This window comes from Coptis chinensis, unplaced genomic scaffold (assembly GCF_015680905.1).
Source record: "Coptis chinensis isolate HL-2020 unplaced genomic scaffold, ASM1568090v1 utg4374_pilon_pilon, whole genome shotgun sequence".
Classification (NCBI taxonomy): domain Eukaryota; kingdom Viridiplantae; phylum Streptophyta; class Magnoliopsida; order Ranunculales; family Ranunculaceae; genus Coptis; species Coptis chinensis.
Genome location: NW_028238153.1, coordinates 149,588 through 177,510, shown reverse-complemented (window position 1 = coordinate 177,510; position 27,923 = coordinate 149,588). Strand labels below are relative to the sequence as shown.

The 27,923-nt window shown below is 35.6% G+C and overlaps 1 protein-coding gene and 5 long non-coding RNA genes across 11 annotated transcripts; 3 read left to right on the top strand and 3 right to left on the bottom strand.

The window, feature by feature from the left end:
* The first annotated feature begins 204 nt into the window (after window positions 1-204).
* Window positions 205-6,691, top strand: LOC147473157 (putative F-box/LRR-repeat protein At5g54820). 2 transcript variants are annotated; one of them, XM_086587776.1, is made up of 6 exons: window positions 205-746; window positions 2,540-2,601; window positions 3,468-4,445; window positions 4,544-4,684; window positions 5,923-6,223; window positions 6,539-6,691. In XM_086587776.1, exons 2-6 carry the CDS (start codon window positions 2,578-2,580, stop codon window positions 6,556-6,558), a joined length of 1,464 nt encoding a protein of 487 aa, XP_086443902.1. In that variant the 5' UTR covers window positions 205-746; window positions 2,540-2,577; the 3' UTR covers window positions 6,559-6,691. The 2 variants fall into 2 exon arrangements, with proteins under 2 accessions (XP_086443902.1, XP_086443901.1); XM_086587775.1 differs by lacking the exon at window positions 6,539-6,691 and having other exon boundaries at window positions 217-746; window positions 5,923-6,441.
* A 750-nt stretch (window positions 6,692-7,441) lies between these two features.
* Window positions 7,442-12,233, top strand: LOC147473156 (uncharacterized). Of its 2 annotated transcripts, XR_015210558.1 has the most exons (7): window positions 7,442-7,770; window positions 9,039-9,106; window positions 9,203-9,305; window positions 9,870-9,947; window positions 10,544-10,589; window positions 10,795-10,928; window positions 12,151-12,233. It is a non-coding gene; the product is annotated as an uncharacterized LOC147473156 (long non-coding RNA). The 2 variants fall into 2 exon arrangements; XR_015210559.1 differs by lacking the exon at window positions 9,870-9,947.
* A 7,038-nt stretch (window positions 12,234-19,271) lies between these two features.
* On the bottom strand, window positions 19,272-20,512 carry LOC147473155 (uncharacterized). The gene is made up of 4 exons (XR_015210569.1): window positions 20,432-20,512; window positions 20,209-20,324; window positions 19,956-20,103; window positions 19,272-19,410 (listed from the first exon to the last, which is right to left on the bottom strand). It is a non-coding gene; the product is annotated as an uncharacterized LOC147473155 (long non-coding RNA).
* LOC147473154 (uncharacterized) lies at window positions 19,404-22,684 on the top strand. 4 transcript variants are annotated; one of them, XR_015210565.1, is made up of 4 exons: window positions 19,404-19,536; window positions 19,649-19,757; window positions 21,488-21,562; window positions 21,738-22,684. It is a non-coding gene; the product is annotated as an uncharacterized LOC147473154 (long non-coding RNA). The 4 variants fall into 4 exon arrangements; XR_015210567.1 differs by having other exon boundaries at window positions 19,649-19,762; window positions 21,738-21,755; XR_015210568.1 differs by lacking the exon at window positions 21,488-21,562 and having other exon boundaries at window positions 21,738-21,795.
* A 1,472-nt stretch (window positions 22,685-24,156) lies between these two features.
* On the bottom strand, window positions 24,157-26,463 carry LOC147473153 (uncharacterized). The gene is made up of 3 exons (XR_015210561.1): window positions 26,220-26,463; window positions 25,189-25,234; window positions 24,157-24,373 (listed from the first exon to the last, which is right to left on the bottom strand). It is a non-coding gene; the product is annotated as an uncharacterized LOC147473153 (long non-coding RNA).
* Window positions 26,464-26,475: 12 nt separating this feature from the next.
* LOC147473152 (uncharacterized) lies at window positions 26,476-27,780 on the bottom strand. Its single transcript, XR_015210560.1, has 3 exons — window positions 27,567-27,780; window positions 27,393-27,455; window positions 26,476-26,489 (listed from the first exon to the last, which is right to left on the bottom strand). It is a non-coding gene; the product is annotated as an uncharacterized LOC147473152 (long non-coding RNA).
* Between the last annotated feature and the right edge of the window lie 143 nt (window positions 27,781-27,923).

Here is a 27,923-nt window from a genome sequence, read left to right as displayed (position 1 = left end):
AGGGCATATGATAGAATCTCTACCCGAATATATAATATGTTTATTTTTTCAATAATTAAAGATGATTTTCTAATATGTTGTTACAGTTAATGCATTTTTAAATTTATTCCATCTATATTTTCCTATGCAAATATGGTTCTCTACTCTTTAGGTACAATAATTATTTCGATATATCCATTTATGTTAATAACAATTATTTCTTAGCCATTTATGCTAATGACAAATATACAATTATATATACATAGAAAAAAAATAACAATAATTTATCTCTTCCAAATTTGTGTAGACCGTGAGCAAAACTAGAAATATCATTATGCCATTTGATTGTGTTAAGAGCCAGCAGATATTCTCTTACATAATTACATTAAACTTTTTTGGTTTGTATTCGTATAACAGTTATGGAAAAAAACACGAGTCAAAGAATGTGTGGAAGTGTCAAACTCGGGGTTTAAAATTGGCGCCATGGGAATATACACGTGGCATTCATTTCAAGGATTCGGAAAGATTTAGGCTGTCGACGTACAAGCAATCAAGGGGTCCCACAAACAAACCTCACTATCAGACGTACTGCACACGTGACCCGGACCAGTTGACTTCAGGTTGTTTCCAACATGCACGTGTTGTTTCATCAGAAGAGCTAAATAAGAACATTTGTTTCCGGGCCCAGCTCATCCTTTCCTCTCCTTGTATAAATAACTGTTGTTCTGTTTTCAGTTGTTCTGCTTACTTTTGCAAGAAACACAAAGGTAAGAACACTTGCTCAACTGTGTAGTTTCTAGGTCAACTAAAGAAAAATCCCATCTGATTTTCTTGATGTTTTGATGCATGTAGGACTGATTTGTTTCTTGCTATCTGTATATATGTTAGAACATATAGCTAGCTTTGTACTCGTTTCTGTTAGCATAAATGTATGGTTATGTTTTAGCTTCAGTACCAACTTGATCTAAATCTTATGTTTCCACAATGCATGTTGTTTTGATTCATTAGAAATGGAAAGCAGATGAGTTTAAACTTGGTTTATCCATGCATTGGACTTTGTAGATGAACTTTTATGGTTTTTTTGAGTTAAATTTCATGAAACTTGTTTTATGATATGGTTTTGGGGATTATATTGATGTGCTGTTTATCTTACATTGCTTTTGAACTAATTGACTATGCTGATCAGTATGCTGATGTTGTCTTAGTATTTATTTATCTATTTATTTGAACACGAAATTTACGGAGACTAAACTGACAGTACGTAGATCAACAACATTTCTTGAACTACATTTAATTTATACTTGATTTGATCGCTTTATATGGTATTTGAATGTTTGTAGTATTATGTGTAGCTGTTATTTGTATGGGAATTCAACTGTAGTAATTTTAGATTCGACTCGGTAGTTATTTAGATTCGGAATATTTTTGTATGGATTTGATCTTCAGAGTATATAGATATTATCCACAAAGAATCAGCCTATTCTGAAATTTATTACCCTACCAAAGGGATGGTGGATATGAAAAACCTACATGTCTTTGATTTGCAAAGGATCTGATGCGACTAGATTTCAGAACAGACGGTTCTTTTGTGGATAACATATTAAGATATAAATGGTAGGAGATATTTGTTAAAAATAATTATGTCAGCACTCTTTGCAATTTCTAGGTGCGTCAAATGATCATATGTGACTAACCAATTCAAGTCAAATTTACATGACTAGCTCTCTAGACCCTAAACCTGTTAGTTAATGAGGTTTCTTAGTTCCAATTGTTTTTGAGTTTCAAAGGAGGAGAAGAAGAAAAATGAAAAAATAAACTACATACCCCCTCCCTTAGCCTCATATGTGAATGTGCCTTAGTTGTTACTCAAGTTTAAGTAAGCCCCATATGTTAATACTTAATAGATATCTGCGTATAAAGATTAGTGTTCCATCAGATTTGGTAATCACAGTTTGGAAGGTATGCCAAGTATGCTCTAATAATGGGCTTAACAACAGATGTGAGCCATATGACGTCTCGGCGGACACAATAAATAGCAACAATTACACACCCTTCTTTAAATATGGTACACCTTACAAATTATTCCAGTTGGAGCAGTTCAACACTACAACTAACGAGGGGTTATAATATGCATACCCACTTAGAGATGATCTTAGGTGAACTAAATCAAAGCTTAGTAATTTTTTCTGTTTGGTAAAATTAAAGCTTAGTATTAACTAACCATTATGTTAACAGTTTACTAAGCTCACCCCCATCCCCCTTCCTCCATCATCAGTATTCCTCATAAGAAGAAAATGATACGGCGTAAAATATACAGTAGCAGTACAGATCCATACCTATGTAGTAAATTTAGGAAATAAAGAGTCATACATGTTATGGCTGATGTTATGCTAGAATTGTTGTTATATTGCAAATGGATATATGCCTACTCATTTTAGTTACGTTGATGTTAATAAGGCTTGATGTGGCTGCATTTTCTTATTGTAGTTAATGGGATGTTTACTTTTCTCACCTATGCTGAAACATTTCTCATACTTGTGGTATATATTTTTATTTGCAGTACGTAATAGATTAACTAAGGCGGGAGGGTGATGAACAATGGAGAAGCAGTCTGGAAAGAAGGTAAATATATTATAACAAATCCTAAACTAAGAGTGATTTTTCAAAAACATCTAGACTACTACTGGCGGACATTATTAGAGATTTGCTTTTGTACTGTTGACGTTGAAGTTAACTTGACCTAGTAGTACCTTTATTCTATGTTTAAATGAAACCTGAATACCTGATCAGTTAAGATATGCATTTACACTGGTTGCATGGGTTGAGTTGCATTGCGTTGCGTTGTGTGCTCTGCTTTGTGTTTTGTTGTGGTCTTACTGTTATTTTGATAATTTTCACCGAATTACATTTTTAAATTATTTTATTTTCAAAATACTTTAGTTTATGTGTTTTAGTAATTCACCTTATTGTAATCAAGTCAAGCCTGACAAAAAAGGCTTTCAAGTTATGCCATTCCCAGATTCAATATTATCCCGAATGATGAAAATCTGTAGCTACCAAATAAGTTAAAAGTTTCCTACAACCCTAGCTTGACAAGCTATCAGATGTATTGCCAACTTTTTGGCCCGCTTTGAGTTCAAGTCATTAGGAAATGAACTTGTCCCCAGGTTCCAAGTATACGAATACATACAAGAGAGCATCTCTCTCTCTCTCTCCCCCCAACACACACAGACACACACATGCAAAAGCTTTTATGAAGTTTCAACAAAATTATAGGTCTAGGATATTGGTTGGTGTGGCTGGAAATGTTATTTGTATGAGGTGAAATTTTGCGACGATTATTTCTATAATGAGGTGATTTTCCTTTTTTAGAAAGATAATCCTCTGACTCATCTGCATGAAGCCATACATGCACTTGTCATAGATTTGCTTAACCCGTGGATCAATGATACACACTCTCATTCTTGATTCCCGTCCGTAATTACCAGGTTCTTCTCAATACACGAGATGGGATAAGTCGCTTGCCAGATGAAATTATTATCATGATCTTGTCGTTGATAACACTAAGAGAAGCAGCAAGGACTAGCATTCTTTCACACAGATGGAGGTATCTATGGAAAGGTTCCGTGAGTTTTAGGTCCAGTCTCCATCTTGACGCTGACAACGTTATGGAAACCGATTATTCTGACCAAAGGTTTAGAAAGTGCTCTCGTATAACTATTGCAGAAAAAAAGTTATTAAGAAACGAAAGATTCAAATTTGTTAGTCGCGTTGACCAGATATTACGGCTTTCCCATTGTTCTACAGTGAACTCATTTAGGATTCGTTTCTACTTGAATTTCGATTTTACTAGGGAGATAGATAGATGGCTTCAAACTGCCATTGTTAAGAGAGCTGCAAAGGTTGATGTTGACTTGTCTGAATTTTCTTATTTGAGATATTTGTATCCAACTTTGGATGAACTTTATCGTGTTCCTGAATGGGTTTTTGTTCAAGAAACGGTTCCTTTTCTTAAGTACCTGTCTTTATGTTATTGCATCTGTGATACTCCACGGAATTTAAGTGGATTCAAGTCTCTAAAAGAACTTCGACTGGTAGCTGTTTGGATATTTGATGAAAATATTGGACACATCTTGTCCAGTTGTTCATGTCTGGAACGACTGAGCTTGATAAACTGCTGGAAACTGGATGAGTTGAAAATAGCTGGAGAACCGCTTGCTTTAAAGCACTTAGTTATTGCTGAGTGTTTCTCTTTAGGTATTGTAGAAATTGATGCCGTCAATCTCACCACATTTGAATACTATGGCATCCCGGTAGGATTTTCCTTTCAGAATGTACCCCAGCTGGTAAATGTAGTAATCTTCACTATCTGCAAGAATATAGTGGCTGGTATCACTTATGCTCTAGGCACACTATCAACAGATATTCCTCAAATGAAGTCCTTGTTACTGCATTGCCATATTGAGGTATGTGGAATAATATTTTACTGTGGTTCTGTACATTGTTTATAGCACTTGGCTTCCATTTCCAGTAAAGAACTTACTTTTCTGCGCCTAATTTTCAGAGAAATATGATACCAAAACGGTTGCGTACATTTGGTAATCTGAAGCAGTTGGTGTTGATCGCGTCCCCCATAAAAGGAAGTCTTTTTGGATTCTTTACTCTTCTAGAGAGCGCTCCATACTTGCATACGTTTGAGATTCATGTGAGTTCTTATTACAGAAATTACAGTCAATTTCCTGAACATTATATCTAGTCATTCTAATAATTAAGTTGCAAATGAACAAGATTCGACATGGATATATGACGCAATGAATTTTTCTGAAATTATAGATGTAAGAAGTACTGGGAATTTTCATAGTGTGGACTCTTATGTCAACTCCATTCTGGAATAGATTTTCCTTGCATATAGCTACTTCCTATGTATTGAGCAAGAGACAGAATCGTAGTTGCATCGCACTTGTGAAATTATCCTGTGTGGCATGAATCTCAAAGTTCGTTTTCGATTATATTTGTAGTTTTGGTCTTTTGGAAACCTCTTGCCAAAGTTTCAAATGAAAAACGTCAGATTAATTAGGGTAAGTACCTACAATCTACACATAAAAACAAGAGATCTTCTTCATTACTCTGCATCTCATTTGCTATTTACTTTTGAGTTTTTATATGCATTTAAAGGTCATCGACACCAAAAGTCGTCCTGATAGAGTTTAGTCGAGTATTAATTATATTATTCATGGAATCATTGCGTCAGTAAGTGGATGACAGTTCAGAACTATTGGTGAAGAACATGTTTGGCTTATGCTTTTTTAAGAAAGGTAATAAATGTAGTTCGTAGTATCCAGTTGAATAAGTGGATAAGGGATTTATGATTTATCGGGAGGGATAGCTGAAAACGTGGCTGGAGGAAAGAGAAACGCACACCAAGAGGGATAGGACAAGGGAAAATCTGGCGAGGGAGAATGAAAAACAATCCATCCTCTCCCCACTAACCTGAAATTCGTTCAGTGGAGGATTTCTTGCAATACGCCATGAAATATTTGCGGACATCAATTATCCATGTGTGTCATCCTTTGAGGTGGAAGAGCAAGTTACTTACTTGTCTGGATGTCTTACACTCAGGGTGTTGAGAGCGGGTGCCAATTTCATCAAGCATCCTGAGAAATAGCCTAGTGTGTCTCTTATGGCTTCAACCAAGTACTGAAGTATGTGATCATGTAATTCCCTGATGAGTAGTCCAAAAAGGTCCCAGTTCAGTTTCTATGCAGAACGGCTCACCTTCTGCTATCTATACGAGTTTCTAACATGTTTGCATAGCTTTTATGCTATTGTTAGTGATAATATCTCGGTCACGAAAGTTAACTGAGATGAACTTTTGCATTTCTGGATGCATTTTAGTCCTCCTTTTTGACAGTGTTTGATGAATCTCCTTTTTCTTTGCTGCAGTTAACATTTGAGATGCCTGGCAACAAAGTCATAAAAGTCAGAAAGCCTAGTGGATGCAGGCCCCATCTTTGCCTCAAGGAGCTTGTTTTCAGTGGCTTGGCGGGGAGTGAAGTTGAACTCGAATTTGCAAAGCAGTTGGTTATTATTGCCGAGGCTATCGAGACTGTGAAGATTTATTATGTCGAGAGAACTTATAAATATGATACTGGTGTCCAAGCGCGAGAGAGCCTCAGTTTCAATCAAGGTTTAATTGATGCTGCTACGAACAATGCGGCTAGAAGAAGGGCAGCAGAGTCTGTAGGTAAGCACATTGAAAAAGTTTTGCCCGTAGGTGCCAAACTAATAATAACGAAGTAATTGCTATCGTTCTTTTAGCAGGGTGGAGTAGTCCTTGCTGTTTTGAAAAACTGTATTTGAATGCTTAATAAATTTGTATTGTTAAACTATTGACATGGAATTGGGTCACATGTGACGTTCATTCTTTCATAATAATGGGATCTTAAGCTAGAGCTTAATTTAGTGGATGTGTTAATTTTTAATTGATGCATTTCTTACTTACGAAGGAGATTTAGATAGAAAACATCCCTGGGATGTAATATTATTTTGAAATGGACAGGCTCTACAAATAATTCTTAATCTGGACACATACCAAGTGTATGCCATGGTGACAACGGAACAACTGATTGTTTTCGATTCTTCCCACTGTATGTGTGCTTCTCTTTCTTCTTTCCCACTCTGTGTGAAACTAGGTTTTAGATAGATCCTGGGTTAATCTACCAAAATTTTCTTCTTAAGCTAATGGGAATACTGATTATTTCATTCTTTTTCATGTAAATCTGGTGTAGTTTGTTTCTATGCATTGTTTTTCTTCTAGGAATAAATACTTTTTCTTTATACATAAAAGACGTACACATTATCCATCAAAACCAGACTTCTAATTCAAGTCTAAGCAGTTAAAATCGGTTTTTGGAATTAATCGGTCAAGGAGCGATATGCGATTAATCGGTGATTTAATCAGTTATATCTGATGTATATATTTGGCACTTTTAAAATATATAATAATATAATCATACAAGATATTTCTAAATAGTTATCCGAGATACAACAAAAAATATCAAATTCTCATAATCATATCTAATCAATTCAATTTGAGAGTACTATAGAGATGCCAAACACATCAATTATGTTAAATATTTAAAAGAATAAAGAGAAGGAGAAAAGAGATAATATATATTAGAGAGATATTACAATAATTAGTATATTTAACATTTGTTAAGAGAAAAGAAGAAGAAGTAAACTCTTAGTTTTGTGTGTTTATTAGGTTATATCTTATATATAATGGGAAAACTTGCTGCTTATTGGTATCCGTATTTTTTGTTTTAACCCAATCTTTTGTTCCAAAAGGGTACCCAAAAGTTTCACCCACCACATTTTCTACACTTCACGTTCGAAGGGTAAATAAAACTCAACTATAAAACTCAACGGGTCTTAACAAAACAGAGACACCGTTTTGCGGTTTCCTAAATAAAAAAAAAAAACCATTCGTTCGTCTTCTCCGTTCCTGATATCAATATAACAAGAACAAGGGGAGAGAAGTTTTATGACCAACGACTGGAATTCCATCCTGGGGTGGGCTGAGTAGTGGCTAGGATTGGCTCGAATGCGGTGTTGGCAAGATTGGCATTAAAATCCAGTGAAACCCAAATGTTTTAAATCCTTACGGAAAAAATCCAACAAAAAATTAAACTCCTCGATTATGATCTCTCTTTTCAGCACCAACAACAATCTTTTTCTTCATATTCTCAATCAACTATTGATTTCTCCCTTCGAAAAATGATCAATAATCAGGTAATAAATTTTCCAGTTATTTCTTTATGATAGCAAATATAAACATAAAGATGTAAAGAATTAATCATTGTTTTCTCTATCTTCCTTCGCAGACAAGAGGTGACTACTCTCTTTTCTCTCTTATTCTATTGTTTGTGTTAGGACTTGGGAAGGAAAATCTATCACCAACGACACAAGTTTTATTGAATAATTTCATTTTTTGAAAAAGGTTTAGCATTTCAATTTCTATTGATTGATTTTACTGGATTTTAGATCCATTCTATTTCTCCTTTCCACATTCTATTGTTTGAATTGGTTTCATTTGGAAATTAGATTTTCCTTTGTGTTTTTTCCGACTGTCTTTCCTTTGTTGCATTTATAGTTCGACTTCTGCATTGGCTTCACAAATCATATGTTCTTGAGGATCTTTGTAGTATATATGGATAAATACGCCCAATACTTGGTATGCAGATTCTTTTATCTTTCATGGCTAAATATGTTCTTTAATCTGATTAGAATCATTTTTATTGTTCAAGACATCCAATAGTCGTGATTAAACTTTCAGGATTATTGTGGGCATGAATGATTATTAAACAGTATGGCTCAATGGCATATGCCATTTCTGTTTAGTGTTTCTGTTGCTTCTTTTATTATTGTTATATCATTGGGTAGGTTTCAAAGTTAAGTCACAGTTTCAATTTTGTTCGAGTTTCCTGAACCTTATTTCAAAAGGGTTCGTAAAAGGGTGCAGTGATTAGGTCTTTGGTTTCTCCTCTATCTTTTTAAAACATTATTTGCGTCTCATGAATGGTTGTAAATACGCCGCAAGTACCAATGAAACAGAGTGTAGTTTTATTGAAGGGATTCAACATTTCTAATTTGAATTCTTCCGTGGTTCCCTTCTAAAAAATCTCTATAGAAGAATCTTCTTAGAAATGTTGTGACCATAGCATCCCAAGTAGGAATGGTTTTATGGTGTAAGCCATTCATGTAAGAGTAGCACCTGTCAATGATAATGGAAATTGACGAAGACAAAAAGCCTCACTTCTGGCTCTATCCCCACATCGATGAAGGAAGAGTACCCAATGTTTCTCTTGCTCCACTCCACTTAACTATGAGCGGCGTTGGTAGAAGTTGTAATTTGTGATTTATGTGGGCGTGAAAGACATTGTAGGAGAGCTTAATTGGAGTTCTATCATTCTGGTCAAGTTGCTTTGTTACACCACCTACTGATTTGCATTTTATATATACTTTTTATTGTTTTGACACTAATAACTATCGTTGATTAGATTATGCTGTTTTGCTATGAACGAAATTATGGAAGAGCAAAAGAATATAGTAAATCATTACAAAACAGGTCCGCCATTTATTTCAAACTTTAATTACACTATTTATAATTGATTTTCATTCACTGGGTTTCTTGATCTTGATTGATTGGATAATTTTCATGTAGCATTTATGGTGACTCGGAGCTGTTGAAGTTGAAGAAGGAATAGTCATAATTGCATAATCAACTACTGTTCTGGGGCCACCAGTGCTTTCTCCGACCGTGTGAGGTTAGTTACACCAATTATTTTTCTATAGCAGTATGCCATGAAGCATTATGCAACTTTACTAACTTCATACTAAGGTTAGTTAATTGTTTTGTTCCCTCTTTCCAAACATCATTTCTTTTGTTCTTAGGTCTCATAATTTTTTTTTATCTTATATATAATGCGGATACTGGCTTTTCTAATTAGTTCCCGTATTCCCGATTTTAGGCCAAAGTTTTTAATCAAAATGGTACCTGAAAGTTGGACTGTCACTTTCTTTTTGCTCTTTGCTGAAAGGGTAAATCGGTAATTTAAAGCATTCCCAAGTAGTATAAAACTCAACATCTTCACAAAACAGAGACACCGTTTTGCAGTTTCCTAATTAAAAAAACGTAAATCGTTCGTTCGTCTGCTCCGTTCCTAATATTCCCAATTAAAACTTCAAAAGTTCAAATCAAACACTTTGCAACCAACGAACATAAATTTAAACCCTGTTTTCGATTTTCAGAATCAAAGGTAATACTTTCTTTCATTTTCGTTTTCTAATATTCTTTAATCCTGTGATATAAGTCTGCAATTTTCCAACAGTTATGTCTTCTTGCCTTTGATATGGTTGGAACAATTGCTCCAGAGATTGTTTTCGTTCTTTTCATTTAAAATTCAAAGGTACGTTCTTCTATCCTCTTTTGATTTTTTTGTGATCTCAAGTTTTAGTCCCATGATGTAATTGCGTCCAATTGGTTGACTTAGAGGAGATGTTTGATAGTGAGATGCTTATTAGAATAAGTACTTTCTGCCTTCACAACTTTACTGTCAAACTTGACCCAAGTTATTCAGGCATCTTCAATTCATTTCCTATTAGTTCTATATGTGTTCTTCTTCACCCATTTTTTTTGTTTTAAGTACTCATACCTTTTTGCTTTCTAATCGAAGTTACCTTGCAATTGAGGGAGTCATACAAAGCCATGATTTGAAGGAACAAAGTATAATGAACATTCTAACACTTTGGCGTTATTATGTTAATCTGCTTCAAACAAAGACAAAAGGCTTCTCTGTAGGGTCTGATTGTCTTTTAATGTGCTATAAAGGATTCTATATGTGTTTGGCATGGGTTTCCTTAAGGGTAACTCAAAACAGATCGATCAATGCATTATATTTTAGCCTTCTTCGAATGTGTTGGTTGTTTTAGTCAATATTTTTTTTATGGAAATAATTGTTGGCTTACTGTAACTTTACCTGATTCCAATGTCTGTCTCTTGCAGATAGCCTCACATTTCGAGACAACAGACTTTCAACTGCCACATTTGGGTACATATCTTTCTCTTTCTCTTATATATTTATCGACTAATATCTTGGGCTCATCTATATGTTACCTGAAACTATTAAAAAAAAACAATTAAATCATGCATTCGTATACCCGATGTTAATCTATCAACTTTCATCTTCATTGATCAGTTTCTTCGTTTTTGGTTTGGTGCTTGATTTAATGTATCTACTACTCCCTATTCCACAGGACCCCGTTAGTGATGGCAAACAAAGTTCAGGATATCACAAAAAAGGAATATGAGATTAGCTTTGTCACTTTCAGAATTGCTATCTAAGGCCAGGGCTGCAACTTCTGGATGTAGGACTTATGCAAAGTTCAAGGTACTTATCTTGGATTCTTGGCAATTTTGTTGTATTTTATTTTTTACAGCTTAGATACTCATGGTTGAAAGTTTTGTGCAAGATGACCTAGAATGCATACTCTGTTGTAGGCATTCACAATTCTATTTATTAACTACATTTGCAATGTTTGCAAAGCCAAAAAGGTACAAAATTCTGGATTAGAACTTCTATTCGGAGGACTGTCTCATTGTTTTAGATTAGAAGGTCCCTCAACCAAATACCGCCATCTTAGTTAAAATATTAATTAAAACTTTGTATCCATTGCCATAGATTTTGACTACCATCATGATCTAAATTTATACTAAGCCGCTATTTGGATGTTTAAATGAGAAATCCCATTTATACTTGGTGGGCTGGTTACTTGATGTTACTTATGTTCTCTGTCCAAGGTTTATAGGCTAGGTAAGAGAATGCATGCATGTTTTTAGCCACATTCATTATCACATTTCAGTGTTGAGTGTTTGTGCCCATGAGTCTACAGTAACGCACACATTTTCCTTTACCAGTACTTAATTGGTAGGAGATATGCATTAGATTCTGATAAGTTCTTTAGCAGCGTGAAGTGTTTCTTTATCGAGATTCTACAACAAGTCACATGCTCTTTGCCCCTGCGCTGCTTTAGTGCATTAGAGTGCATTAGACTACCAGTGACAAGCCTATACGGTTCAAGCCCTCAATCATGCATATTGTTTTTCGTTGCATACATAATACAATGTTGTCCAAGCCCTCAATCAGGCATAGCTGTTTTTCTTTAGAGCATATGTATGACTGGAATGTGGACTTTAATTATATGGTGCAAGTTGAGATTAATTAGGCTATACCAAAGTCCTCGGAACGCTTAGGCCATGTTTGATTAGTTGCTGCACATTTTATGTATCAAGTAGTTATACTTGAAACTCTGTAGGCATTTTGTTGATTGTTGAATTTGCTGAGATCTCTCATGTACCATGAGATTTATTAAGTCTCCTCCCTGAATATGGATCATTTTGTATATCCTTTTATGTCAATCACTATATCTATGAGTTAATATTTTTCCTTGAATTCTAGACATTAAATTTATATCTTAAATAGTATACTGATATTTTATTTGTTTACCGGCCTATTAAAGTGTTAATTAATCAAGTTCAACTCCATTTTCTATTCCACATTATACAAAACCACCCTCCTTTTTATTATTCACTTTCTGTGGTGGTCATTGCAGTAGTTGAGGTATTATATCATACTCAGAGTCACAATCAGACCATGGTGTGCGTGCTCTTGAACCATCTTTACAAGATGTAAAAAGAAGAAGGTTCCGTGCTCGATCTTGGATGGGCGGGGGCATTACTCTCCGAAAGATCTATATATTTCCTCCTATGATGTTCAGTGGTCTCACCCGTAATTATTTTTGCGTTTACCCCATTGTTGCCAAGTGCAACATGTGGTACGATCGGCTTCGCAAAGCATTGTGGAGCCCAAGAGGAAAATTATAAAGAAGGTATTGCAAGACTCATGGGTGGTTTCATTGTTATGGCTAGCCGTGGTTTTGTAAGAAGGGTGCCTGGTATATGAATTTGTTTGCTTTTTTTCGATTTTCTAGAAACATCTGCTACTTTGAAAATTGTGGAATTCAATGGATATGTTGAGAAGTTCGCAAAGAGAAAAAGGACGTATCAGGACAGACTATAGAGGTATCATACAGCGTCCATGGGGGAAATGGGCAATAGAGATCAGGGACCCCAGGAAGGGTGCAGTGTCAGGGTGTGGCTTGGAACCTTCAACACTGCTGAAGAAGGTGCAAGAGCTTATGATGCTGAGGCACACAGGATCCATGGAAACAAAGCTAAGGTTAATTTCCCTCAAGAGAATTCCCCATTTGCTCAAACTTTACTGTGGAAAGTAAATCCACGAGAAAAGCGCGCCTCTTTCGGCAGCCACACCTTGCAGAGGCCAGTGTTTAATTAGGATTTTATTTTAATGAACTACATGAGTGATGACATCTTGGGTTTGAGCATTTTGCACTTGCAAAATAATGCTCTAAAGCTGTTCTGATGGTTTTTACCACTAACTTTTCCATTAAGCAGTCCTGAATCCTGATTGATGAAGGGTTTTCTCCTTTTCAATTTTTTTTTTGGACTGCCTTCAGTGTAAATCGTTTCCTCATTTCTCCCATACTGAACTTATTCTAAATCTTCAAGTAATATCATTGGGCTTCAGCATGTCTTCTTTACAAAGTTGAATTTGAGCAGTGGACTCAGCTCTTTATTCCTCTCTAGATATAAAGCCATTCAGTATTTTACATCTCGGACAAACGAGGAACAAAAAGTCAACGATAATATCGGAACCCAACAATTTTCAACCCCTACGTACCATCATCAATACTGAAAAAATTCAAAAGAACACGGAAAGATGCTGCTAAATTGGTTGTTCAAACCAAAGATATGCCGAAAGGTGAGTGAACAAGATTTGGAGGTAGTTTAGGATTTCAAATGTTTGCAAAAATGGCAATTGGACTTTACCTCCACTTAGATGTTTTGTTAAACATTATTTCAATCAACTCGTTTCATTTATACATGCAGTAGAAGTGAAGAATTTAGAAGATGAAGTTTAAATGGTGGTGAGCAATCGTGGTGTTGCAGCGTTGCTGGAGCAGGAATAACAAAATGGGGAAGAAAGGGATGGTCCCGTTTTAGATGGTGTCTTTGATTCTGTCTTTATTTTACTTTCTGACGTGTGTAGCCTTTTTAGTTGTGTGTGAAATCTTCTCTTTTTCTGTACTCTGTTACGTGTCTTGCCTTTTTTTTTTTTTTAGTAAAAAGAGATACTGCTTCAAATGGTCTCAAGTGATATGCTGTGAAATGGGTAAGCATCTAAGCAAGTCTGCAAGTGATATGTTTTGGCGTTTTGCTACTCATTCTATATTTCGAAGTATAAGTAATTAAATATGTATATAATATTATTAAACCGATTACCCGATTAATCGCATATCGTTCTTATACCGATTACTTCCAAAAACCGATTTTAACTGCTTAGATCTCAAGACACTAAAGTAAATGATGAGTCTATTATCACAAGCGTGTAAACAGTAAACTAATTACTAACTAATGCTAGATTGTTCTTAACTTATCAGAGAGTTATGTTCAATCACATATACTTGGCCTTGCTATTAAAGGCACCTTAAACCTCCTTAATGTTTGCTCAAGAGCAAATTCAGTGAAACGGGTTGTTTTTACCTCATCCATTAGTACAATGACATCTCAAGATATCGCCAAGAATATCATTGTCACAACCCGAATTTCTAAACAATAACCAAGTGAATATTTAAAATATAAATATCTCAAACATCACTAGGTTCACTTGTTTAAAAACCCAGACTATGACGGAGGATACTACACATACAAACCCTAATAACCATGTCATAAAAGAATCAACTTAAATTAAAATAATCCCAATAATTATCCACAACTTCTTTATTATGATAACATCCTTCCAAATAAACATCAAACAAACTCTCCAAATAAATTCCTCACTACCATGTTCTCATGCCATGAAAAATAAACTACGTTATTACATTCTTCCAACCAAGAATCAGACCTAAAAGAAAACTAATGGACTGCTCCAGGCAAGAATCCCAATCACACGCCGCGGTTCCACTGCCTTCCACCTATGTTCCCAAGAACACACCCACGTTGCCAAAAACAAAGCAAACATGGGTCAGCAAATTGAATTTGCTGGTATGAGTAGACTAAACTACATATAAATATTTCAAACTTTACTTATCCAACTAACACTTTAAATCTATCATAACCTAATCATTCTCAGCTTGGAAGACAGGTAGTTCTGTCATCTCAAACGGCATAGTTTCTTCCCAAGCAAAACTTCCATTTTATTAACTCATTCTAATAACTCATTTTTTTTATATCTAAATAAATGAATTTCACTTACCGATATCCGCCGCTGTATAAGGGTAGGACCGCGTCCCTGCACAAAATGTTATTAAGTCCTACCCTCCTGCAAAAGAAAGTTAGAACTTGTATATATAACAGATGTAGATATTCTATATGTATTCAAAGGTAAACCAAGCACTTGCAGATAAACAAATCCATTTCTCTTATCAATTAATCAATTACTTTATCTTATACACCTACCCTTTAGTACCTACTCCACGATTTGCACTCCACACATTTGCCAAATCACACATTCTGTGTGCCTCTCCCCCGAATACCACAATATCATAGCCATCTCGGGCTTTCATACACATAATTCGACCTCTTTGGGCATAAAAACTCGGTCATTCATGGCACATTCAATGAATACCTTAGGTCATTCCCCGCCACATTCAAGGAATACATATCATATCACTAACGGGCCATTCATGGCACATTCAATGAATGCCCCGGGTCATTCCTCGCCACATTCAAGGAATACCCAATCCTACATTCCAGTACATTCAAGGAATACAACTAACCCCAAAGGCGAATACCTTAGTTCCTCTTTTGGGGCCCACTCACAATCTGGTCATTCATGGCACATTCAATGAATACCTTATATAACACTAACGGGCCATTTATGGCACATTCAATAAATGCCCCCACCTACATATGACATCATCGGTCATAAAACTCAATTCCAAAACTTTGAGAGTGGAGAGTTCTAAAGGGTGCGGTAAGTTTTGTTTACGATTATTGAACTTTATTGCATAACTTATTTCAGAGAACGTAGGAAAATCTTGATTCAATTATTTTTGGTTTCTGGCGTTATTAATTTCATGAATGTATAAGTGTCATAACGTTGTGTATATAAAAAGATCAAAAATCACAAAGCAGTAAATACACGTACACAAGTATATTTATAAAGGTCCTAGCTTAAGTCAAACATGCTAGTAGTCCTAGACTTATCCTAATAGACCTAATCATAATTTTAGGAAAAAGTCAACTTTTCGGGTCAACTGGTCAAAGTCAACCCTGGTCAAAGTCAAAGTCAAAGTCCACTTTGGTCAACAGTCAAAGTCAGAGTCCACTCTGGTCAACAGCCAACCTTGGTCAACCATGCCTAAACTCCAAAACCCAAAAGCCCAACTCCTAAGGCCCATAGTCTAATCTTAAAAGTCAAATTTTAAAAATCCAAAAATGAAAAGACATTAGCCCACGATTTTGGCCCAAGCCCAAAATCGTTTTTGGCTACTGTTCATCTACTTCCTCTCCAATTTCAAACAACCACCACCGACCACCATAATAGCCACCACCGGCCACCCCTAATTAAAACAAACCCAGCGGTTTGGGTCAGGGAGAAAAACCCTATCTACCCATATCAACAATTCACCATTTCATCATACTGAGAAAATTCGACCGACGCCATTAAAGCTTTCTCAGAGCTTCCACAGGTATCGCTCGGCACCACTGAGCCATCTCCACTCAACACACAACCCTCAACACCTTACCCCACATCCTCCATGTTCAATTCCAACCAACAAAACATTCACACAACAAAAAAAACGGAACTGTTTGTGATATTGGTCGAACGCCATGGCTGTTTCCAAGGCTTCCCCTCACCCAATCCAACACAAATCGACCAAAACTCAATCCTATCACAGTTTACCAGTTTCAAATCTCCAATTCAAACAACAATCCCTAGCAACTTGATCTACATCAACACCTCAACCCAAAACCCAATAAAAACGGCTTACCCAAACTCCAGCAGAACAAGCTTATATCCAACGTATATCAATGACTAAATATGATTCAAAATCATCTTTTTATTTCTTAAGTTTGTTTACACCGTACCCCGACTAAGTCGATCACAGCAGCAAACTAACGAACAGTATGTAGAATAACATGTTTATCAATTCGACAGAAAAACAACAATCGAAGAATATGCAGAACAAAAATACTGAGGGGAAACCTCGGTTTTTCCTCGTACCCATAAAACTGTAAATCTCAAGGTGAGGTGAAATAGAAAAAAAACTACTCCTTTGTTAAAATCGAACGACCCGAACGGCTCCCGAAATCTAAAACCCCCGTCGTCTCATCATCCACGCGAAACGATAATCTTCCTCGTTCAAAACCCCTTTTTTTTTCTCTCAGTAAAACTCTCACTTTTTTTTTAAAACTCTCGTTTTGTTTTTCTCAAAAAAAAAAACTCTACGTGAGAAACCCCTATTTTCTAGTTTTTCAAACCTCTCCGAAAAACAAGGGTTTTAAACCTATCTACTTACTGACGGGCTTTTATCCTAACAACTGGATATCCTATTTCTGTTTTCTATTTACATTATTATTATTATTATTACTATTAATATTATTATAGGAAATGAAATAAAAAGACGGGGTGTTATAATCATATCCATAGTAGATGAATCATGCGAAACTCCGATCGAACGTGTCTGTAACAGGAAGGCAAGCGGTTGGGTAATGTGCTACTCCCTTTGATGGTCCAAATCATTCACACTAAAAAAATTGATCTGATAAATTATGCCCACTTTTACAGCTCCACTAAACAAAACATCAAAAACTCTATATACCACAAGGAACAAATTATTAATAATTTATCCTAGCAAATTAAATGTATTTTCTTTTTGCATCTTCACCATCTCTAATCACAATTTTTTTTCTCCCAAACTCTCTCTAACATCATGCAGAGCTTCTACTGGTTAAGTAAGATTCATTTGGCATTCTTAATCATAAAACCAATGAACTCGATTGATCATTTCAAATACAATAAGGTAAAAATGGTACTTATGATTTATCATATACATCTTTTACAATGTACATCGAAAAAAAAGGAGTTTATTACAAACAAACAACTATTAACGTTTTTTCAAGACATTAATTCACTAGAATCTAATGAATTTGTTCAGTTCAATGCGTAACTTCAAGAACTAAGTTATAACAGCAGCAACATCAAGGTCAATTCGAGTTATTTATTCTCATTTTTTTCCTTACTTTTATATATATATATATATATATATATATATATATATATATATATATATATATATATATATATATATATATATATTTTTTTTTTTTTCTTTAAATTAAATAGTTCCTTGCACAAGTACTAAAAACTTGCTAATTGAAAACAGGCAGCTAGATACATTTTCAAATATTTTTGTGTAGCACGTGAAAAGGCAAACATGCAGATGACTAAAGATGAAGATGTTGTTGAGAAAAATAATTAGCGTCTCCAAATTCAAATCCAAAACAATAATACTGCCGAATTATTATACTTACAATTATCTTATTATTTTGTCATATTAAATTTTATATAAATAAATCAACTATATGACTTACACGTGCAACGCACGTGCCCATTTACTAGTCTATATATATATATAAAAGCTCGCACCTTACCTCTCTCCTCACCATATCGCTCTATTTTCCAAACCGTGCATTCTCATTCACTCCTTAAAAAAAGGAGGTGCTAATAATTAGAAACACCTCCCTTGATTTACTACTTTCTCCTTCTTTTATTCTTTATTTATTTGGTTCTCCTAATCTCTTTTAAAACGAATCCTAATAAAATAAAAGTCTTAAAAACTACTTAAACCAAATTCTTAATTTTCATCCTCTTAATTCTTCACAAGTCCAATGATCGTAAGTATGCTTCACACCTTGAGATTGTTGCCGCAAGGCTTTTGCCAGTGAAACGCCTCACCTCACACCTTAGCATTTAGATTATTGGGATAGAATACCACTACATATGAGACGTGTAAAAGAGTTAGTGTATATTGCAGTTCATGCCAATGTACACAAACTGTTTGGATCTCTCTCTGCTGCATTCAATATCTTTGACAAGATGACTACCAATCTGGATTCACTTTCTTGGAATGCAATTCTAACAGCATGTGTGCGTCACAACCAACCCAATGACGCTTGCTGATTCCTAAAACTAATGCATACTTCTGAATATAAGATCATATAACATGGGGATGTAGAGGTTGCAAAGCATGCAAAGATCTGATGAACCGGTATCGAGCAAACCCACGGGAATGGATGATCGAAAAGGATTAGAAGAAAATGCTAATGCTTTGCAAGATGCCGCTTCTTCTCTTAAGATAATACATAACTTCGAAAAGCCTCGAACTCTAGCGTTGAACTACTTGAATGCTTTGAAACAACGGATTTCCTGCCGATCGGTTGAATGACAATGCCTTGGGCCGAAGCTTCCCTGCAATAGACTTTGAATAGTCCAAGGGTGGGTTGAAAATTCGATCTTTTGCCTATTTGTTTTCGTTTAGAGCTCGGGAATCGATGAAAGCATGCAGCAGATAGTGTATGCAAACTGGATCCGTCTGATTCAGTATCTCATGTGTTACTCGGCAGCATCCTCGCATTGATAGGTAACTGGGGTGAGGTCGCCAGAGTAAGGAGATTAATGCAAAGCAGAGGTGTTAGGAGGTTCCTGGCCAAAGCTGGATAGAGGTTAAGAATCGAGTCAATGTATTTTCAGTAGGAAGTAGGAACGTCCTGTTCAGCAGACTTTCCTGTAAAACAACGAAGTAATAATGTATGAGTTGATTTCTTATAGCCTATTTGAGATTCGTGATGTAGTGTTATTTTTATCTTGGATAGGTTATATTACAGAGAATGAATGGAGCTGAAGATCAAAGGTTGGTATACATGCCATGATGTCAAACTGGGTCCATTTGTTCAATTTCTTTGTTTGTGATAAAATTTGGATAATAGTTTCTCATATTCTGCTTCATTTTTCCCCTTTTGAAGAGATGTTGAAGGAAGTGGAATTGCAACAATTAAGTCTCTGGATAGAAGCTTGAGAAGCAAGTTTAGCGATCATGAAACGGATGAAAACAGAAACTGCAATTCTGTTGAAGTAAGGTCACATCTCATCTTTCCTATTATTTGTCTTTCTTATATTCTGAATGAAATTCTTGCATGGCCTTCTATTTGAAAAACAAGGGTTAAAATATCAGGAATTCTTTGAACAATTCACCTGGTTATGAAAACAGGTGAATCACGTACAGCAAACTAAATGACATGAAAGAGCAGGAACTCTATGCTAAGTACATACCATTGGAAAAGACACTTCTCCACTACCAACCACATACGATCGACCAGAGCCAACAACACCTTCCTCATAACCTCTGACACTGTTAGTTCCACCAATAGCAAATGCTTCATGGGGAGAGAAACTTCCCACAACATGACCACCAGATAAACTACGCGGCAAGAAAAACAATATAAGTAACATTTACGGCCCTATCTATGAAATGCTCACTTTCTTCAAAAGCTGTCATGTTAACCCAAACAGAAGGAAATCATACCTCAAAAGAAAGCGAGCAGGACCAAGTTCCACACCCTTCCTAGCATGAGCATTAACTCGGTTGAAACTTAACCACTCGGCCTGTTATGGAAGACCCTGTTCCATGTTGAACACTAACTGCAATAACAAAGTGTCCAGTGAGACGATGGTAGAATCCCACTGATGCTATATGTTATATATTCAAACAAATGCCAGCAACTTGAAGTTTAAGAAAAATAAGTTACCATTGAAGACCCATGGTCACCGGAATCGGTGTAGGCGCTTTCAAGTTTGGCGAGTAGCATGTCATCATGTGTATTACCACTTTGGATCGGGAACAAATTTAAAATAAGAGATCGGATATTATAATGACAGCTATAACAAGCTACCCAAAGATAATAAATCATTCGGATGAATTTTAGACTAGAGGTATAAACAAGCAAGGTTTGGCACGATACCTAGCGATAAAAGGGGCTGCTTTGTAATAATCCTTTCTAAGAGGATTCCCTCTTTCATCACGAGCAAGCACCGGTTGAGAAGTTTCAATTTAAAACATATATTGAAAAGTGTATAAGCAACAACGCCACAATATTGTGATAATATATAAACTCTTGCTAAGTGATTAGCACACCGACATGTCCGTCAAATTCTGATATTATTATGTATTCTTTTCTTTTTCAATTGGTAAAGTAGAGATATTTTACAAATTACCAAGAGAGAACATTAGGGTTGTGTAGGATGAGATATCCTACCCTACAACAGTGGGAATAGAAAATGTAGAAAAAATAGAGTACATAACAAAAGAGCATACTAGCCCGTGCTCATCAACAACTCCCGTTTAAAGACAAAATTCCCGAACAGGTATCCCACCATTCGTCCAGACTTTCGAACAAAACTTACTATCTCATGTCATTAAAAATTTAAAAGTTCATGCAAATTGCAAAGCATACAAGAAATGTAACGACAAATTGATACACAGCACGAAAATCACATTATCAACATGCATACATCAATTCAAACATATATCCAAATAAACTAAGACATCTAAAAGGTGTTTAGTACTGTACATGAATATGACTATCTTCCCACCTACACTTACAATACAAAAAAGATATATTCATGCTAGAAGAGTTAAATAATATCAGAAAAACCAAAAACATATAGTAATACATTACCATTACAAGGATGCAGATAACAGAATAAGGGTTATTCATTGTCCCTTTTTTTTTTCAATCGTCAAGTTATTTCAAACAACGACAGTCTAAATACCACTACTGATAATAGAAATGCTAATTGTTAAGTCTCTGGATAGAAGCTTGAGAAGCAAGTTTAGCGATCATGAAATGGATGAAAATAGAAACTGCAATTCTGTTGAAGTAAGGTCACATCTCATCTTTCCTATTATTTGTCTTTCTTATATTCTGAATGAAATTCTTGCATGGCCTTCTATTTGAAAAACAAGGGTTAAAATATCAGGAATTCTTTGAACAATTCACCTGGTTATAACTTACGCGGTGTTTCCTAAATATTTTACTAATTTACATATTCCAGGATGGTACTATCGAGATTACTTCATCTCGGCCAATCCGAACCGAAAGAGATCCTCATAGTGCGTAAAGGTTCGATGATGTATCGGCTTTAGGTTCAGAGAGCGTTCGGTTTAAACACCCCACAAGAACTTGGATTGAGGAGCAATATCCATCGGGACTCGGACATCTTCTTATCACCTCTAAGACATAGCTCTATGTCTCATAAGTCCACAACCAATGCTATTATAACAAACTACCTAGAGCACCGAGAGATCAAAACTGAGAGTGGTCGATGAGGTTCCGCTCCGGATGGAAGTATTGATGATCTAACAAATAGCTCGGAAGACAAGATCGTGAGTGGGTTGAAAATCCGATCTTTGCCTATTCGTTTTTCGTTTAGAGCTTCGGGGAATCGATGAAAGCATGCATCGATAGTGTATGGAAACTGGATCCGTCCGATTAAGCATCTCATGTGTTACTTCGGCAACATCCTTGCATCGACAGTGGCGGGGTGAGGTCGCCAGAGTAAGGAGATTAATGCAAAGCAGAGGTGTTAGGAGGTTCCCGGCCAAAAATTTGGATAGAGGTTGAGAATCGAAGTCAATGTATTTTCGGTAGGAAGTAGGAACACTTTAGTAGGATATCTGATGGCATCAATAATGGAAGAAGGGAGCTTTATGGTTTGGAACTTCTCATCACAGAGGTCAAGCACAAAATGAGCGTTTCGTCCAACTTTCGAGAATCCTTTTCTGCTGTAATGGTTCTTGGCACAGTCGGGCATCAGCCCTTTGAAATCAACTTGGGCAGGGAACAAATTCATCCTAAAGGCGACAAGAAATGTCTTTGTAGGCTGTTCTTCTTCGATGAATTTTGTATCCCAAGGCTATAAATGGATAATTATTATGCAAAACTTGAATGTAAAGTGTTATCACAAACTAATGGATATCAGATTTGTAGGCATAGCCAATACCCAATGATTCAAAAAAGCAAAATCGTGAAACGAGACTAGAGATAGCGTACTTCAGACAATTAAAAGATTGTAATAGGCATTTCTCCGCGATAGCATAGGACTTGAGACAGCCTACATCACACCCTGGACCAGTTTACTAGCCTATTCATCAATGCAACATCTTAATGATGAAACTGAGCACACATACATAAACCTACTGCAGCTCATTTTTGCTCAACTCCAAGCGCAATCCTCAAAGTACTGAATAAAACTCCTCAAGTTCCTCTACAAATTTGAATCATCAGAAACTAATATTCAATGGAAATTTCCTGAAGGATTCGATGTCACGGGTTTGATTACCACTTCATTTCATACTACACAGATCACAATGACACACCAGAACCACAGGGAGGTTTGTATAAATTAAGTGGAAGTTTAATGAAGGATCGGATGTCCCTTAACCGATAAAGATGCTCAACTGTGGATTTCTTATCCTCTCCCTATAATGTTTCAAAGTTTGAAAACTATAGCGTATTGGGCTGCGAACATAAACAAGAAAAGGGGCAAGGTACAAACTTAGACCCCTTTAGTAACACAAATATACATAGGGAGCAAGAGGGGGGAGGTACCATTCGTAGGCGTCAGAGTGTTGGGGGATTCCAGAGCATTTTGAGTTAAACCAGGAATTATAGCTCTGTACTCCATGTAGAGCAAAAAAAAAACTTAGTACCCCATAAAGATGGATACAAAAAAGGGTAAGTGAACAGGAGGCTGCAACTTGAATTCCTTTAAATAGTTCCGATTCCCTTCCTTAAATAGTTCCTTCTTCTAGCTAGCTCTTCTGATCTGTCTTCTACTGCGCCCCGGGGGCCAGAACGCTGCTATTCGACAACTTTCTCCGTGGACAAAGGCCCGCAGCTAAAGGTTAACAAAAGATTGAAGAACCCATGACGATCTATCTAAACGATACGAGAAAACGGTTTTTTGGCGCGGAATGCCCTCCTTAAACATCAGAGAGGGCCGGTCGAAAGAGATTGAGAAATTGTATTCCACCACCGCATCAAACTTCCCAACCATCTCAGAGTCTGCCTCATCATCATGCTAAAACGGAACATCACCTTATGACCCCATACCTCAATAAAACTTAAAAGGTAATCATGGTGATAAGTTAAACTAACATTTCAAAACGCAGAGTAGCAAATTACAGGTATTTGGTTATAGTCAATTGTCATATCATATCTGTCACAAGGTATTGTAGAATCTACAGACCAATTGGATCTTCACGCGACTAGATGAATAAAAACACGCAAGACCGTCAAAAGGAACAAATATCAACTGACAACCTATGCCGCTATTCATACTAACATGTTTTCAGTATCTTAATGTTAAGATAATTAGTATGAACATTACACAATAGTTTCTTTGGTAGGCGAAGCGAACAAAGCGGTCGTAAAGCGTAACAAAGCAGATCTTCAAAGATAACAAGTCCAGTTATCTATGTTTTTTTATGCGAAAAAGTCCAAATATAGTTCATAGGAAATGTATAATGTGCATAAATTCAACACTTTTTTTCCGTTCTCAAATTCCACAATACATACATTAAGTTCAAGGATAACCTCCATTACCTTTGCATCATCAATATCTTGAAGCAAGGTTCGCTCACATGCCAAATTCACCCTTTGGGCTTTATCAAAATAGCTCCTTCTTTCCTATTTGATTAGAGCTAATTAGTTACGCATGTCCAAATAACAGAATAGTATTTAGTTGAATCAATCAGTAACGACTATATGACATTGCATGTTTATATACGTACAAACTTAACTTCTTATTTTTTAAAAGTCTACGAATCCTAATAAAACAAAATACCTAAAACCTAATAAACCAAAAACTGCACTTCTTATTTCTTAAAACTGTCAAACCTAGCAGCTGAATTAGATTTGAATTCCTAAAACCTACTAAACCAAAAACTCAACTTCTTATATCAAACTCAATTTTCTAAAAACTCTCAATTGTATAGCTTCAATGGTATCAAAAGGAACATCAAAGCGTGCTTTAACCAGTGGTAGAGCATCAAAAAATAGAGCAAAACCTAGAGCAGCAAGAAGGACAAGAAAAAAATCAAAGGAAAAAATAGGTATTGTTTCAATCTTAATACCTATATTCATGTTTTTATGAGGTATACAATACCTTATGATATTGCAGGCACTTATGATATTGTTTCAATCTCTGTGGTTGTGAAGTTGTCATGGTACACAATACCTTATGATATTAGTTCATATACCTTCTCCTCTTTTTGTTGAGTTATGTTATACACTAGCACAAATATTGCGGCAGAAAAACACTAATTGATTGATTTTGGGAGTGCACTTATCCAGTTTTAAGCAAATCAGAATGTAAACTTAATCGATCTAATCGAATGAGTTATTTAGCGGACAAAAGGAAAAGGTCTCTTGGTATTGAGTGTATGCAAAATCAGGAAAGAAATGAATTAATTAAAACAATTTCCAAGCAAAAAAGAAGTGACCTGAAGAAGAAGAGGAAAAAATCCGTTGTTGCCGAGTTTAATGAGTCTGTATCATTAGATGAAGAGTATTATTCACAAATGAGGAGTAGTGAATCAGATGGTGATGAAGAAGACATATCAAATGAAACTGAACATAAAAGTAAGATTTTCAATATATTTTAATTTTGTATTATGATAAAAATTCCTAAAAAAATTTATATGTTTGTGTTTAACACAGGAAATTGTCATGAAGCCTGGAATTTTGGAGAGCCAAAGTTTATGTGTTCGTTTTGTGGAGCAATACTTTGGTATGAAGAAAGGGTTGGTAGAACAAAGCAGACCAAGAAACCAAAGTTTGGAATATGCTGCCTCCATGGAAAAGTTCAGCTTCCTCTTTTAGCTGATGCACCTCCATTCCTAAACCAGCTACTAGATTCTGAAGGTGGTTCAATGTCTACAAATTACAGAGAAAACATGAGGGCGTATAACACGATGTTTGCTTTCACATCAACTGGGGGAGTGGTTGATAAAAAAATAAACAATGGTAGGGGACCCTATGTTTTTAAGATTAGCGGACAAAATCACCACAAAATTGGTTCCCTGCTACCAATTCCAGGTACACCTCCTAAATTTGGGCAGTTATACATATATGATACAGCCAATGAAGTACAATATCCTCTTCAAAATATTTTAAAATATTAGATTTTTAGATATTAAGATATTAGATTTTTTTTTTATTGGCTAGGATATTAGATTTTTCCCGTAAATATGATTTTCTTCAATGAAAAATGGAGCAAATAATTAGTCATTTGAATTTTTGTAATAATTATGTTTTTACATGTTTTTTATGAGTTAATTTTGTTTTTTCCCTTTGTTCCAGGCCAGACTCCTAAATTTGGGCAGTTATACATATATGATACAGGCAATGAAGTGCAAAACAGATTGAACTCTTTTAGTAAGAAAATTGAAAAGAAGAAACCGTTGGATCCAAACATTATAGCAGGACTTATTAGCATGTTAAATGAAAACAACAGAATAAATTTGAGACTTACAGAATGGCGAGAGATCGTTTTGAAGAATCTGAAACCGCTGATGTTAGTATAAGACTCATTAGCACAAGAGGAACTGATGGAAGGCTCTACAACTTACCAACTTCTAATGAGGTAGCTGCTCTCATTGTTGGTAATGGAGATGAATCTCAAGGTCACCGTGACATTATTGTTGACAAGAAAGGATACGGCTTAAAGAGAATTGATGAAACTTTTCCAAGTTTTATGTCAATGCAATACCCTCTCTTATTTCGACGGGTGATGGATATGTGCCTGAAACCAAGTACAGAAATGGTAGTAAAGTGGGTAAAAGACAACATGTTACCATGAGAGAGTATTATGCATTTAGAATGCAAATGAGAGTAAATGAAGGGCTAACAATAGTCAAAAGTAAACGATTGAAGCTACAGTTTTGGGTAGATGCATATACTGCTGTTGAGGAGATGAGGCTTTCATGGGTTAGAAATAACCAACATACTATTCGTGCAGAATTGTACCAAGGTTTGGTTGATGCTGTTGTTTCTGGGGACACTAAACCTGCATCTGTTGGTAGACGATTAGTTTTACCATCATCTTTTACAGGTAATTAAGTCTATTGAAATCCCCAAAACTCACTTACAAGTTTTAAAAATAAATTTATAATGACAAATGATTAGTTTTACTATCGTCTTTTACAGGTGGTCCAAGATATATGGTACAAAATTATCAGGATGCCATAGCCATTTCCAGATGGGCTGGAACTCCTGACATTTTCACCACATTTACTTGCAACCCCAAGTGGTCTGAAATTCAAATGGCATTGGACAAGGTTTCTAAGGGACTAAAACACGAAGATGCCCCGATATTGTTGCTTTCGGGTATTTGAAATAAAACCGCACGAAGTTAATGATCCGATTTGGTAAAACGGCGTAAACATTTTGGTAAAGCTTGGGCAGGTCAGTCTTTATATTTAAATGTTTTCACATAAGTTTTAAATGTCAATGACCCTACTTTTGAAAAGTTAAACAATAAATATGTCCTAACTCAAACACATAAAAAAACATAAATAACCATGGCCTTAGCATTCATGTAGTGCCACACACATTTCTTTTTTACTTTTTACCTGTTGCACATGTTCTTTGAAATGTTTGTTGCCATAATTTAGTATATGTTATAGTGGATTTAGTATGTGTTTACCTGGTCACGGAATGGGAATGCCTTCTTTTTACCAAAAACCTTAATAAAGGCAATGGCCAAATCCTGTAATGTGTTTCCACAGTTAAATGTGTTAGAAATTTAAGAATTAAATAAAAATAAAATAAAAAGTAGTTATAGCTGTAAATTTGAATTGTACATTATACTTGAGATAACCTTAACATGGAAGTTGCGTTATTTGAACCCCTGAATTCGGGACTGGAATTGGACAACCAGCTTTCAATCTGTGAAAGAACCATTCCTCAAGTGGGTTGTAGTTCAAAGGGCCATAAATGTAGACCAGTCTTATTGAAGTCCAGTTCACATCTCTCGGCTGTAGTAAGTTTTCTGTCTCGAGCTTTCCTTTGTGCCTACTCTTTAGATCTACTGCATCATCTTATAATACAGTTCACACAAGTTAGAAGTAGATCTAAGGATCAGAAAAAAAAAAAAAAAGACAAAATTTAATAATAGCTCTTTTTAAAAATTCAACTAAACAAAACTGAAATGGAAGTCAGACCGAGGGGTAGACAA

Bases quoted from the DNA above. Each gene is read 5' to 3' on its own strand.
- LOC147473157 (XM_086587775.1), top strand. From the start codon at position 2,578: ATGGAGAAGCAGTCTGGAAAGAAG. The intron at 2,602-3,467 runs GTAAATATATTA...CGTAATTACCAG, and splicing joins AGAAGCAGTCTGGAAAGAAG to GTTCTTCTCAATACACGAGA. The intron at 4,446-4,543 runs GTATGTGGAATA...CCTAATTTTCAG, and splicing joins TACTGCATTGCCATATTGAG to AGAAATATGATACCAAAACG.